The sequence below is a fragment of the Heliangelus exortis genome, chromosome 8, assembly GCF_036169615.1.
Source record: "Heliangelus exortis chromosome 8, bHelExo1.hap1, whole genome shotgun sequence".
Lineage (NCBI taxonomy): Eukaryota > Metazoa > Chordata > Aves > Apodiformes > Trochilidae > Heliangelus > Heliangelus exortis.
The window spans coordinates 18,383,603-18,398,041 of NC_092429.1; the positions used below are offsets into that span (position 1 = coordinate 18,383,603).

Genomic DNA, 14,439 nt, shown 5'->3' on the forward strand with positions numbered 1-14,439 from the left:
GATGTGCAGAAAGGATGGTCCCACTGAATCTTATTTCAATGTCAAAGTGAATTGTGGAATGAAACCACTCCACCACTCCATCAAGCCCATGGAGTGGCACAAAGCCAATATCCACAGATGCTGTTGACTATAACTAGAACTACAGAAAAAGGGGAAGAGTACCTACCCAAATGTAACAATATATACAGGAATAATATAATGTAACCATCACCTGCTCCTTAGCATACATTCTACCATGCTGCAATGGTGCCCTGTCATGCCTAGTGGAGTGGGTAAAGGGCTGATTTTCCAGCCAGTTTCCTGGAGCCCACAAAAGCAGGCCACAAGGCTTCCTTCTGTAACAGGAGCTAATTGACCATGCCAGTCTGGCCAGGAACTCAAAACAACCCATCAGGCAATGCAAACAGCCACAACTACTGCACAAAGTCCAACACCTGACTCCAATGCAATGGGCTGCAATGTCAGCACCATAAACAGGAGGTACAGCTCTGAACCTCCTGTTTCAGTAAACATCAGGGACACAGATGCCAGGATAGAAAAGTTACTCCCAGTGGGACCAAAGTGATACTCTTTGAAATTTCTCTTCCCTCAAAAAGGTTCTTTGCAGGAGACAAAAACTGAGATAAAGGAAGAACTGATAGCTGAAGCTTAACTCTGTGTCAACCTTGTTTGTATGACAAGAAAGATATGTTCAGAGTTTATATCCTATCAGTCAGAGGGAAAAAGAAACATACTCATGGCTAGCCTTCTCCCGGATTGGTATTGTGAAACCCAAAGTCTTTTACAACTCTTCCTCCATCTGAAATGAATGTCTTACTCAGGAAGAAGCATGAAGCTAAAACCATGAAAATTCAGTGTATAAACCCTTCCCTACAGTGGTGTTTGCAAGAAAGATATATTATGGTTTTAGTTTCAGATATTTTAATTTTAATGTTTCAAGGAAAAAAACCATACCTGCAAAACAGAAGCTCCACTGTGCAGAAACTGGAGCCCACTTTCAGCAGAATCAATGCCTCCAGTTGCTAAGATGGGAAATCCTGGGAGAGCACGAGCTATGGCAGACACTGCACGGAGGGCGATGGGCCTAATAGCATTTCCTACAGAAAGTCAGAACATTTTGTTAGCAACATCATACCACACCCTGAGATAATTTGCAGAAGCCTCATGGTAAAAACACCAGGAAATAAGATCTGATTCTGAGATGCAGAGGTCACTTTCATTTACAAATTGACACCAAGTAGGGTTTAAATAATATCAATATTTGTAAAGTATCATGAATTTGGCTGAAATGAAGAAAATCACAGGAATATTTGGACAAAAATTACAAATCTGGCTTGAACATTTTATCTGATGTTCATAAGAAAGACTAACCATGTCTAAGACAGAAAGTATTTCACCATACTCTGTAGACAGAGATTTGTTTCTACATAAACAATAAGGTTGGTTTTTTGAATACAAATGTTGTCCAAGTAAGTAGGAAAATCTCATTTAAATGTCTGACTAAAATTTTGTTTAAATGTGCCTTTGTACTGCTCACGACTTTTCATAAATTTAAGGTTTCCCCTTCGAATGTTTGTAGATTCAGATAATCCTTTAACCAAGCTGCTTTTAACTATTAACACAATTGTCAGAAGCTCAGAAGAATAAAGTATATTCATTTATGGTTGTATTTCCAAGACTGGAGCTTGCATTTTCATTTGGATGTTGAGTGAAAAAATGCAAGCTGCTATATTTAGAGGAACTATGATTAAAGTCTCAATACATTGTGCTGGCTCTAGAAAGAGCTTTGCTTGTGTATCAGGTAAAACATTCCTGGACTAGATGGAAGGGTCAATAAGGGGAATGATCCCACCCAAGTTTAGGTCACAAAACTTGTCATGTTTTGCTTTAAATAGGACAGCTGCACTGTCACTTTGACAAGAAGCTGTTTTTTCAATGTAATTTTCCATTACAGAAAACTGAAATTTGGTTTGTCTTAACCATGAAAAATACACTGTCTTCAGCTCACATTGCCTTTTGCAGCACAGCACTGCCCGTCACTGTAACTGTGACACTGAATTCACAGGGCACCCTGGCCCATCAGTATTAAACACATTCACACCAAAAGCTCACCTAAGAAGTCTCTATTGACACCTGCTCTGGATTCAGCACAAAATTATCTTCTCAGGCAATGACAACTTCTGTTGCCACAGGACAGACACTGTCTCATTACATACTCAGTACAAAACCTCCTCCTTCAGTAGCTGATCTCTGCACCTCAGCAAAAAGCAAGACTCACTATCTGATCAGACAGACTTGTCCACCTGCCAGACACACCGAATGTTCTTCCATGCCTATGTTTCCAATCAGGACTGCTAACACACTTTACAGAAATCCTTCTTGCTAGTGTAACAGAGATTACACTGATATATAATGTTTTTAGCATATAAACTTGCATTTGCATAAATGGAGAGCCTAATCCCAGATGCACTATTTGTGTATTTTTGATGAAAACCAGAGCCTAGTTCACAAAATTCAGAAATATCATCAAAATTGCTTTAAAGAATCTAAGGTCACACCAGAACAGATGACAGAAAGGAGCCAGAGCTAGAGAGGAACTTTCCACAGGATTCTATTGACAATTTGCCATCATTCAAGTTAGACTGATTATAACATGTTTGGAAAGAACAGAATGATTCTCTGAAAAAGGATGTCTGCTAGTGTCCAAAGAGCAAATATTACAACAGAACTGATGGTCCGGTCTCAGGGAAAGATTTGACATGGGAAAAAAAAATAAAATAAATGCAACCATGCTGTTTGCTCTCATGGATTTATTGATAAAGCCTTTTGGAGAGTATCCATGCCAAGACATACACTCTACAGACAAAACTATTGAAAATAACCTAATAAAAAACACAGACATGAAATTCTGCAAATGTTCAGTGTTTGAAATGGAGGGTACAGGTAATCATCAGACTTGCTACATTGCTTTCAGGCACCGACAGAGCCACTCCAGAATCTCAGTGTGATGAGGTAGTTACTTTTCAGCAAAGTGAAAGCATACAGATGCTGGTAACTCAGACATCAGATGGTTAGAGGGAAATTTCTTCCCAATCTGCATCAGTCAAAATCTGGCATCTGCCTTGAGGCAGGAAGGTTTATATTCCTTTAACCCCAATGTATCTCGGGGAGCTTGCCTTCAGTCAGGGTTTAAGCCTTATAGACCATTGACCTTAATGATACCTTGTAGGAAAGATTCCACAAGAAAATATTTCCAGAATATATTGTTCCTTTCTTCAGTCTGATTAAATTAGCCACTTTCTCACCTAAATGCTTGTCTCTGCACAATGGTCAGTAGAGCAAAGGAGATAATGACAGTTTATCTGGGTTTCAGAACAATAGGTAATCAGAAAGGCCTTCATTCAGCCCAAAGACATCAAGCATATGATTTGATAAGTCTAGCAGAGATGGCAATGAGATTTACAACTTATTATGGAACACAGATATTTTTTAGTACTAGCTGCACTTGATATTCATAATACGAGTTATTACTTACACTTGGTGAATAGAAAATTAGTGATAAATCGGTACAGTTGCAAAAGTATTCCATTCATCTATAATTCATCCAAATGAATTTAAAAACATTTCAGGACTGCTTCTGATGAGAGTAAATAAATGACTCTAATGACAACCAGAGGAACGACCAGGCTGTCAGCATTCATCCCAGCATTTTTTTTCTTTAGTTTACAGAATACAGAACAAGCATATCAGCCATTATCATATGAATTTCTTGATCAACAGAAAGCTTATTACAGAAGCTTCACCTTCTGTAATAAAGCTGCTGAACTAGAATACAACTATATTTTCTTGTGATAGAGATCCTACTGTACAATAAAATGGTGAAACAACTGTCCAGATTAAAACCAAAAATAAAGCAAAAAATAAAGCATGAATAACAGTGATGCCAGGCTATTGAAAAAAAAAAAAAAAAAAAAAAAGCAAACCAGTGAATTCAACCTAGAGTTTCTATTTTCTTGCATTTTCATTTGAGTACCACAGGAAGGTAATAAACTCCACTATGGAGATCTGTGGAGAAGGAGTTTTTAAAAGGTTGAAATAAAGGAGATTTAATACTGAAATTTAAAAGAGCTGTAAGTACTAGTGGGAATCTTCAGAAAGTTGTCCAATAAATTCAATGGCATTTAAGAAGCTAAGGTCCAAATCCATCATGCATTTTAAAGACAGCTCACATGGTAAAATATAAGCATCTACCATGTCTTTGACATGTTGGGACCTGTAATTCCACTAGTTAAGAACATGTAGATGGGGAAACTGCTGATTTGATAACCTCTTGATAGTAGCATTACAGCTGCTACAAGATGCTTGGTGTGGTTATCATTTACCTTGATGTAAAATAATGAAATTTAATTAAGAAAGCCCATTTATCCAGACTTCAGTCAGGGAAGTGAGATTTGAAAGTGAAAGACAGATAGAGCAATACCTGGTGGAGAGGACATGCTACTCTATGTAGAAAACTACTCTTTCAAGTCCCTTATTAACTATGGAACAAATATTTGCTATTATATAAAGAAACAATGAAATAATATTTGATGCAAAAGTCCCTGGGCTTTTTCTTTCTTTATATCACAGTGGTTTCTTTGTTTTTTTGTTTTTAATAAAAGTCAGATTTTTCACGACTTTCAGAGGATGCAGTCAATACAACACAAAGGAGATGCCAAACATATATCAAACACATGCACCTCCCTCTGCAGGTAAGCAGAGATTCTTTCTCCTCCAAGGATACCAGAATGGTGATAAACTGATGTAAAGTACTGTACCTACTCATTTGAGTGTTTTTTTTTTTTAATAAACCCAACAATTATCAGTGCCAGAAGAGACATGTTTTATCACAACTTCATTAGACTTTGGATTTCCCTAAGGACTCGACCCTACAAGCACCAAAAACGTTCACTGGTCTGAGGCTTGAGAGCCCAACTTAATGCCTTCCTCAAGGAGAAGCCTGGCATTAAGCTTCAGACAACCACATATCTTTGGAAGTTCTTAGTAGAAACAATTCAGATCTTGTTGATTTCAATGATCCACCAATGGGAAGAAAAACAGATGCAGAAGTCTTGAATACTGGACTACATTTTCACTTGAAGCATATTGCAGCAGTTCAAAGTCTTTAACACATACTTGCAGCAGCTTTAGACAGGCCTTTAGGTAAAGATGATCCAGGTCCATGAAAAAGCAGCCATCAGAACTTAGGGGATTCAATTCAGTGCAATAATAGTGAGCCTGAATCATTAAACAGTCTGAATGGCCTTTATCAAAGTCTCTGTCAATAATACAAACAACTTTAAAAGGAAAGAAAACTCTCAGACCTTCAGTTAGTAGATGACTTAAAAGCAAATTTTTGTATCTATGGTTACTAGTTGGAATAAAAATGAATTTGGATCATAATTCTCCCCAGTCTGTGCATTTTCAAGTAAAACTAATTTTAAAAATATATTATATTATATATTATATTGAAGTTATTCTTTACAAATTTAATATCCCATTTAAACAGCAGATATTTAAACACAAATGTTACAAAGATATAGTGAAATGAGGCAACCAGGTGGCACTAATTGCCAGGTAGTGGGCATGAGCTTGTGTGAAGCCCACCTGTGCCTGATTAGGGTGGGCCCCTACTGCGCATGAGCAGGATTAGGGGGCCAATAAAGCTCACACCTGAGGAAGCCAGAGGGGAGGCCACTTTCAGAGAACTGCGCTAACCTGATTGCGCCACTGAAGCTTTTGTCTCAGCACTGCACTAACTTGGTTGCGCCACAAGAGCACTTCACCAGTAGGGTGAGGCTCAAACCCATGGCCTCAGCATTGCTCAGGTTGTCTGTATAAATACCGCGTGCTAACCGGCTGCGCCACTCAAGCCTCACCTTGCCCGCATTCTCCACCAGATGTAGCAAGACGAACCTCTTTTAGGGCACGGCGCTCCAAGGTCCAACCATGTGTTCCAGGAGAAACTCACCAATAGTGCTCCAAGTCTAATGCTCTCAGAGCTGACCAGCCTGGATCGGTGCTACTGCTCCAAAAGTGGCCGCCCCTCTGGCTTCCTCAGGTGTGAGCTTTATTGGCCCCCTAATCCTGCTCATGAGCAGTAGGGGCCCACCCTAATCAGGCACAGGTGGGCTTAACACAGGGTCATGCCCACTACCTGGCAATTAGTGCCACCTGGTTTCCTCATTTCACTACACAAAGAAAAGTTAGCTCATACATTTTTTATTCATCAATTACTGATAAAATCTGTGCTGCTTAAAAAAAAAAAAAAAAAAAAAAATCCCAAACCCTAAGAAATATCTACCTCATCCCCTTTGTAAATAGATTCTTGGAAGAGAGCTGACGTTGTTATGTTCCTGGCTGTTAAAATTAATAAAGCTAATGACAAAAGAAGGCAATGACAACCAACACCAGACACAGGTGAAAAAGCATTACACAAGGGAATTGGTCTTGGAAAGTTCAGGCATTGTAGATGATCAATCCAATGTTGTGGTAAGTAATTAGATAAGGAAGTTTGGGGATAAGAAAAAACCACAGAAACATAATTCTTTGTTAAGACATTTTCTGCATAGCAAAATATGCTTCCTCATACTGTCGATCAAAGTTCTTTATATATCTATGTATCATCTGCATTTGCAAACAGTCCCTGGAAACGTGCATGTTATACATAACCTATTTTCATTGCGTTCCTTCTGACTGCAATTATTCTTTATGTTCTTTCTCTCTCCCACCTGTAGGTGGCCACCATAAGCTACACTTATCAAATAACTCATTAGCAGGGTTTTCAATACTGTCATATCCAGATAATTAGCAATTTATTTAAATAACCAATTTCTGTGGAAATAATTGCCATGGAATGCCCTGAACCTACTTTTTATAAACTATAATAAAAGTGTTAAGATAATCCTTGACATTTGCAAATGCCATTAGTTCACCTTTCCTTTTGATAGTGCTATGGCATTATGTTTAAACAATTACCCGATAAAGTGGCAGTTTAATGAAACAGTGTAGCAGCCACATCCTTCAAAATGGCCAGAGAATGCATTTCTATGCAGAAGAAAACCCAACGAATAGCTAAAAAGACTATCCAGAACTGTTATGAAGCCCCCAAATGGGGGACACAATATTCAGCACACTAAAACACATAGAAAGTGCCCAAAGAGCAAGTTCAAGATGGACCTTGCCACAGCTATAATGTTGCACAGCCCAACACTTCCCAGGATTCAGACAAAACTTCACTGCTCCCCATCTATTTTGCATCCTGGCCATTCCTTCAGTCCATCCCTCCTCACACACTATTAGCCATTTGCCAAAACAACTAACAGTGATGTACTATTTACTCAGGCTCTGCCTATTTCTATTCAAAACTTACTCTTTTACAAAATGGAGCATTCAAGAGAATATTCATTTCATGGGATGCCTCCACTAGAGTTACCCTACATCTTCAAGGCAACAGCTACCTTTCATTTTATTGATAATTTGTGAAGGGTAATGCACAAACACTACCAAATTGATGGCAAAGGTTCTGCAATGAAGTGAGGACTTTACCCTAGACTTGAGAAAAAAGTTAATGATTCTACAGTTTCAAAATAATTTCTATCTCATTCTGCCATTGCTGGTTCTCAAAACTGTATCAACTGCCTGCATTCTACTCATTTTTGTTGGCATATGGTGACTATCAATGATATTTATGGCTTGACAAATTGATGAAATTTTAATATTTTCTCTGATAAGTATTATTGCATTCCTTGCCATTTAATTGTTTGGAATAACTACTTGTTTGAGTCCAATCTCTGTGTGGGAAAAAAGACTAATAATTTTGCTTCGTTTCCTTTGAAAAGAAATTGTACCCAAATACAAAAAATTGACAAAACTATCATAAGCACAGAAAAAAATCGATGTCCTTTTTAGGATTTCTTTTTAACATTTTTTAATTGATACTAATGCTTATTTATGCTCTTTCAGCTGAAAGTTCATAAAATCACCAGAGTTCTCATTCAATAAATGTTTAGCAGTCACCAGAGGCTTCTCTCAATTAAAAAGGTTAGAATCAGAGAATGAGAAGGGGAAAGTAAATTTTTCTTATCTGTGAAAATTATTTAACCAGGAAAACCTGGGAGAATTTTCACTCAGACTGAACTTCAGTAGGAAAAATCAAGAGGAAAGATATAAACTGTTCCGTGACTGCTGCGATAGCTGGTTAAATATTTTCTAGCGAAGGCATTCTGTCACTGAAAACTACAGAACCACTTAAAACTTCTGATGATCTGAAGGAAACCTAGCAAAGCATTTTCTGTTGCAACATATCAGATGTTCAGTTTTTATTTTTATTCATGCTTCCTACTTTGGTTTGACTTGAGGCTGGAAATAGTCTCACACTGAGCCTCAGACGTTCTTTGGCTGGCTTGGTGTGTTCTTTCTTTTTTCCTGACTCCTTCTCTATTGCTTCCCATCATGACTTAGAGTCTCAGTCACCTGGTTTGGTGCTGTGAAGCTGAGCACATTGTGCTGATGAAGGAGGTCTGGTAACTTTTGCTCTGCACTCCCACACTGATCCAGAACTAAACCTTCCCTTTACTGAGAGAGTGGTAGGATTGATAAAATAAAAGTAACTACACAACAGCAAGGATAACATAATAAAAGTAGTGCTAATAAATGATATGGGTTTCCAACATAAAAGAAGGAAAAAAATGTGGATTAGAGCAGCATAAAAGCCAAGGGACAGCCAGTATAAGAAATTCTGTCTACCATTACCAGACAAGACTGCTGCAGCTATCACAGAGGGATAAATGCATTTCTGCCCAGTTCTGCTGGGCAATCATTCCCCCTGAAAGATGCAAGAGCTTCTCTAACACATGGTAGGTCTTGGTGCCCATTTATTTCAGTGCAGAGATAATGTGTTAAAGTCTAGTAGAAGTGTTTGTGGCTATTTACCCAGAAGCTTACAGATTTGTTCAAAGGCAGCTTTGCCTCTGTCAGCCTCAAAGGCAGCATGACCTTTGTTTGATCTGGTTTTAACCTCTTAATAACAGCTACTACCATGGTCAACATGACCCTGATGAGAGAAAGGGGAATGTGCATGCATGTCTATGAGTCTGTGCCTGTACTTTAGTGAATACGTAATTCCAACCATACAGAGGCTATTCACTTTATCTAAGAACAAACTGGAAGGGTGGTGACGGGCTGCTGAGCAGGGAGCTGAGGATCCTACAGAGTGTTTAAAACCAAAAACATTATTGAAAAATACAGTACAACAACTTTTCAGGTTATTTACAAAACCTGAAGCATACTTTGTACTGTATAATAACCACTTGTGTAAGAAGTCCATTACAGAAAAGGAAGCAGAGCTTATGAAAGTACAGCAAACTAAAAAAACCAGACCTAGATATCTAGAAAGCTCCGATGAAGTTATTTCTTTCTCCTTTACATAACTGAGGATCACTCTTATCCTATTTTGAGGTTTATCTATTTTATTTTGTCTCTCTGTTTTATTTATAATATACAGTTGTTACTATCTAGTAAAAAACAATTTTATGTATTTAGATCTATGCATAGTTACATAAAATATAATAAAAATATAGTGGCATTAACACAAAAATTGTGGTAAACAAATGACAATTTCAGCAGAAAACACTATTTGCCTGTGCAGTTGTGCATGTGTTTATATGAACATCTACCATATTATTACATACCCATATAATCTGAGTGTATGTATATACACACATACTCAGTAGATATAATTCCAAATTCACATGTACATAAAACAGTGGATGACACGTCCTCTGATCAAACCTGTTACTTCACCGCTTCAAGTGAAAAGTGTTAAAATAAATGGCTCATCACATAGAATGTGTTAAAATAAATGTTTATTTCAACACTATGTGTATCATAGCCATTTATTTCAACACTTCCCATTTCTCAAGACTCACACAACCAGGAGGAGAACTGATAGCTATAGCTAAGGTAGTTGAAGCACACAGCCTTCCTCACCTGCTTGTCATAGGATGAGTAGGAAGTTATTTGACAGGTTTTTTTCCTCCCAGTAATACATGGAAACTATCTACCTTAACTGTTCGTGGTGATCTGCATGTGTCTGTAAGATGGTGGGCTGTATAACCATTTAGAAAGAACAGCCATACCAATCTGTTGAGATATTTGGCAAGCAAGCTGCCGCTTCCAGGGTAACAGGCAAGAAGCAAAGTATGAGGGATTTTGACAATTTCACTTTCCAGTTTTGAGGTTTGACACAAAAGTATCTGGCAGACACAAGAGGCTCATGTGAACAAGGCCAAAACCTAGAACTGTTCACATTGAAGGCTGGAAGAGACGTGATCTTTTCAGGATCAGTTATAATCTGGTGATCAAATTACAAGTTAGAAGAGAATAGCTGGGTTCCTGCTCTGTCCTACTTAAAATAGTTTTTTGGGAGGATTCTTCAGCTCCTTAGACTTGCCTTACTTATCATAATACAGAACCTGAAGGATCCTTGGAGCAGAAGCTTTCCAAGTTTAGATGGTATCTATAGTACAAATATAGTCATTGGGAGCTCCGTGTTGGTGCATTTACATTAGTGTCAGCATCTGAACTTGCTCCTACAAACTGACCTCAGACTTTACATTATATCCCAGTGTCATGATAGCACTGTGTTTTTTGCCTTCTTTTGGAAGAGAAGCACAAAAATCTCCCATTCTCTGATAGTCCCCATGGGAGCAGAGGGCACTATGCTTTCATAGATCATTATTTAAGAGACTGGCAGGATGAGAAAATTTAAATAATGCACAAAATATAAACAAAAATGCCACAATCTACAAGTCCTCTCTGAGTAATATTTACTGCTAACTTGTCTGTGATGTTTTCTTACAGCTTTCCTCCTCTGAAAAACTCTCAAAGCATGATTAGAGATTGCCTAGGCCTTAGCAAGACAGTGTGGCCTTAAGAAGATAAACACTTGGCGGGGGATTCTCTCTTCTTTTTCTCTGCTTTTTCTTCTCTGAAATTGCAGATCTGTGTGCTGGTCAGTACAGAGCACAAACACATGAATTAAACTAATGACATGTTAGTGAAGTCTTTGAACCAGCACACCCTGCTAGAAGACTCTTTTGCACTCAGACAACAAAAAATTGAGACCACATTTTCATCAACCTGCAATGAATTCACTGCCTTGAGCCAAGCCGGTGCATAGTACTTGTTGCCTATATTCACACATCTCTCTCCCTGTAAAGCTACCTTCCCCCAATGTCACTTTAGCAGATAAAACACTAAAAAAAATTGTTGCAGAATATTGTACAGAAAAATGAAAGTTCTCTAGAAAAAGAAAAATTAGTTCCAAAAAGAGGATGTATCATCACTCCTTTGAAGGTGCTGTAGGTTATAAGACTGATCCTCAGAAGTTTGCAACATGTAACAGAAGTGCTTTATTCCTAAGCTTCAATCAGTTTCAAGAATAGAAGTTGCTCATAAAATAGTAATAATGGAAATATTCAGCTGATAACCACTGTAGACATTAAAACATTATATGAGAGACATGCAGTGCTAATTACACAAGAAAACTTGCTTATAATTACGGTTTTATAACTAGGTACGTAGGTTTCTAAATATTTAGTTTCTTACCCTGTGGTATTTCTGTAATGAAATTTACATGACAATATTTATTTTTCCATAAAAGAAAAGGACCTCCCCCACACATTCCTTCAGAGAGATTCTGCCTTGGCTTTAGATGATACCTTGTCTGCACATGGATGCCACTTTTAGAGGAAGGCTTTTTCTCCTGTTCCTTCTTTTTAACAGCTTCCACAATTACAGAAATTTCTATGCCATTTATTTAGAAGAGAGTATACAGCAAGGTGAAGAGTTAATGCCCTAATGGAAAGCAAAATAATACCATGTCCATGCTGTGGAAACTATTTGTGTCATAAAGGAAGCACAAGCCTATTTGAGGCCTATACAAGCCCTGGATATATTAACAACAGTGGGTAATTAAACTGTGGTTCTATCAGTCCTGCTTGTGACCAGCCATGCAACTCAGTGCTGATTTCAAGATGAAATTATACACCTGTATCATAACTCTGCTTTCTGCAATAATTAAAAAACCCCCACAATATTAATAGGTGTAAATACTCATTTGATGTCTTCAGAACAACATCAGGGGATGTGAGGGAATTCAGTGCCTTGCTCTGTCAGCTCATTTTAACTGTTATCCAATGGGGGCAGGTCAGATGATGAATAAGGCACTTAACTTATGTACTTACTCATCCCTTTGGCTTCCACTGAAGAAAAATGGCAGCACCACAATTCCTGAACTACAATCACTGGTCTTCAGTGATCAAAGTAAATGCCAATTATTAGAAAGCTGGCTATCCACAAAGCATTAGTTGATTTTAAAGCTACTTATCAGAAAAAACACTGCTGCTGCTGCTAAACACATACTGGAAATACCTGGCACTTATGAAATGCCTTCTAGAAGAGGGTATCCAAATACTATACAAATGTATAATATTTTTATCTTACAGAAGAGAAAGGGTGAAAGGAAATCTGAGTGTGAAGAGAGAAATTCCACCTGAGCAGTCAGTCCTCCTGGACACAAATCCCTCATCCCCTGTCCCAGGATGTCATCCTGCTCATTTCTCTAAAACTATTGGCAAATTATAGGATACAGTTTTAGAAGTGTGCTTTGTAAATAAATTCAAGCAGTCTCCTCTTAGAAATAAACTACATACTAATGTCCTAGGCACTTTATTCTGTGCATTTTAATTGAGGAATTTTTACGCTTATTCAAACCACAGCCTCAAGCATGGGAACATGGCTTTTAACAGAAACATACAGGAGTGTTGTTGACTGTTGCTTTCACCCATAAAGGAATAGCATTTTCCTTCCTTCCCATTTTTCTCTAATCTAAAATAAAATATGTCTGAAAGAACTGTTTCATTCTGGGGGCACTATCTTTGGGCAAAACTGGGTCGCTTCCTTGTTCTTCTTGGACACGCAGAATTATTAGGAATTCTAAAGGTTATTTTAAGCAATTGTTGTACACAGGAAGATGAAGGGATCCCATTTGCATGAGCTATTGGTGACATAATACTATGTATGGAAATCTCAGAGAGGAAGATTCACAAAAGCATAAATTTTCCATGTGAAACTCTAACACATCTGTTCTGCACTGAAAAGCCAGCATTTAAGTCCAAAGCACTAGAGAGTCGAGACAAGTGCATTTTTGGAATCAAAACAAATGCTGGTAATTTAAGAAAATACTATGAAGCACACAAAGACTGTACAATGCCATATGTTGCACAATGCATCTGGTAATCTATTTAGTGTGTATGCCAAATTCACTAGAAGCCCAAATAGGCTTAATTTTGTTATTCAGAACTTCAAAAAGTAAACTACAAGCATTATAACCACAGCACACTTAGAATTAGGAAAAAAATGCAGATTTTTCTTTTTACTTACAGAACACAAATAACAATTAATCTCCTTAATTGCATCCCATAACGAACACATGTCCAAGCTTAACTTTTGATCAACAGCTTTCTCAGACTCACATTCAGTGGACATAGTGTATTCCACGATGTAAAAGAAAAATGTGATTTTAAAATTATTTTACACTTGATGCTTACTTCTGTTTTGAAGTAATGAAGATGTAATGTTGTCATTTGTTATTCTGTAGACAATGAAATACTGAAGATGTCATCAAACACAGATGTACAAGCAACTTTGTGTTGTGAATCCAAATTGAGTATGAATTCACAGTTACAGTATTAAAAACACAGCAGAAATGCCTAATTTAAGTGGATAGTATCACCTATAAAGCCAAATTAAATGGTGCTGGGTAAGTTTTCAGACTTGGGTTACAGTGTCAAGGCAGAGACTTGAGCTGTGTTAACTCACCAAGCTTGATCTTGCTTGCCAGAGCATGCTTGTCAATATTTTGCTCCCAGGGAATGTGTCACAAGTCTCTAGAAAAACTAGCTTAAATACAAATACTACAAGCAGCTACTGTGATCCTTTTTCTAACACTGAGATTAAATTGCTGAAATTTGTTTTGAGTTTTTAAATGACAAGATATGTGCTATATACCTTCTGTAACAAGTATATGAGAAACAGTATTAGGGAACTGCAATGCTGTTATTAGCATTAAATACATTTTAAAATACAGAAAAACACCAGATGCTTTATATTAACTGCTTGAAAGATATTTTAAATTCAAGCATATAGATATTATTTTCTCCCGTGATATCAGATTACAAGATATACTTGTAATACAAGATATTCTGGGCTAAAATAAGATACATCTGTTTTCAAAAAAACAAAAGTCTAACCTGTAGCAGAAATAAAAATAATGTATTTGCCTAATTATCAGAAGTTCATCACAAAATGTGGACATTCCATGTCTTAGGCATTTGA

At 37.4% G+C, this 14,439-nt stretch overlaps 1 protein-coding gene across 19 annotated transcripts in view; it reads right to left on the reverse strand.

The window, feature by feature from the left end:
* DPYD (dihydropyrimidine dehydrogenase) overlaps window positions 1-14,439 on the reverse strand; it is a 344,906-nt gene that overhangs the window by 62,374 nt on the left and 268,093 nt on the right. For all 19 annotated transcript variants that reach the window (XM_071750810.1, XM_071750811.1, XM_071750816.1 and 16 more), the window contains one exon: window positions 955-1,097. In XM_071750810.1, the coding sequence (XP_071606911.1) occupies window positions 955-1,097 (143 nt within the window). The remainder of the gene's footprint in view (window positions 1-954; window positions 1,098-14,439) is intronic.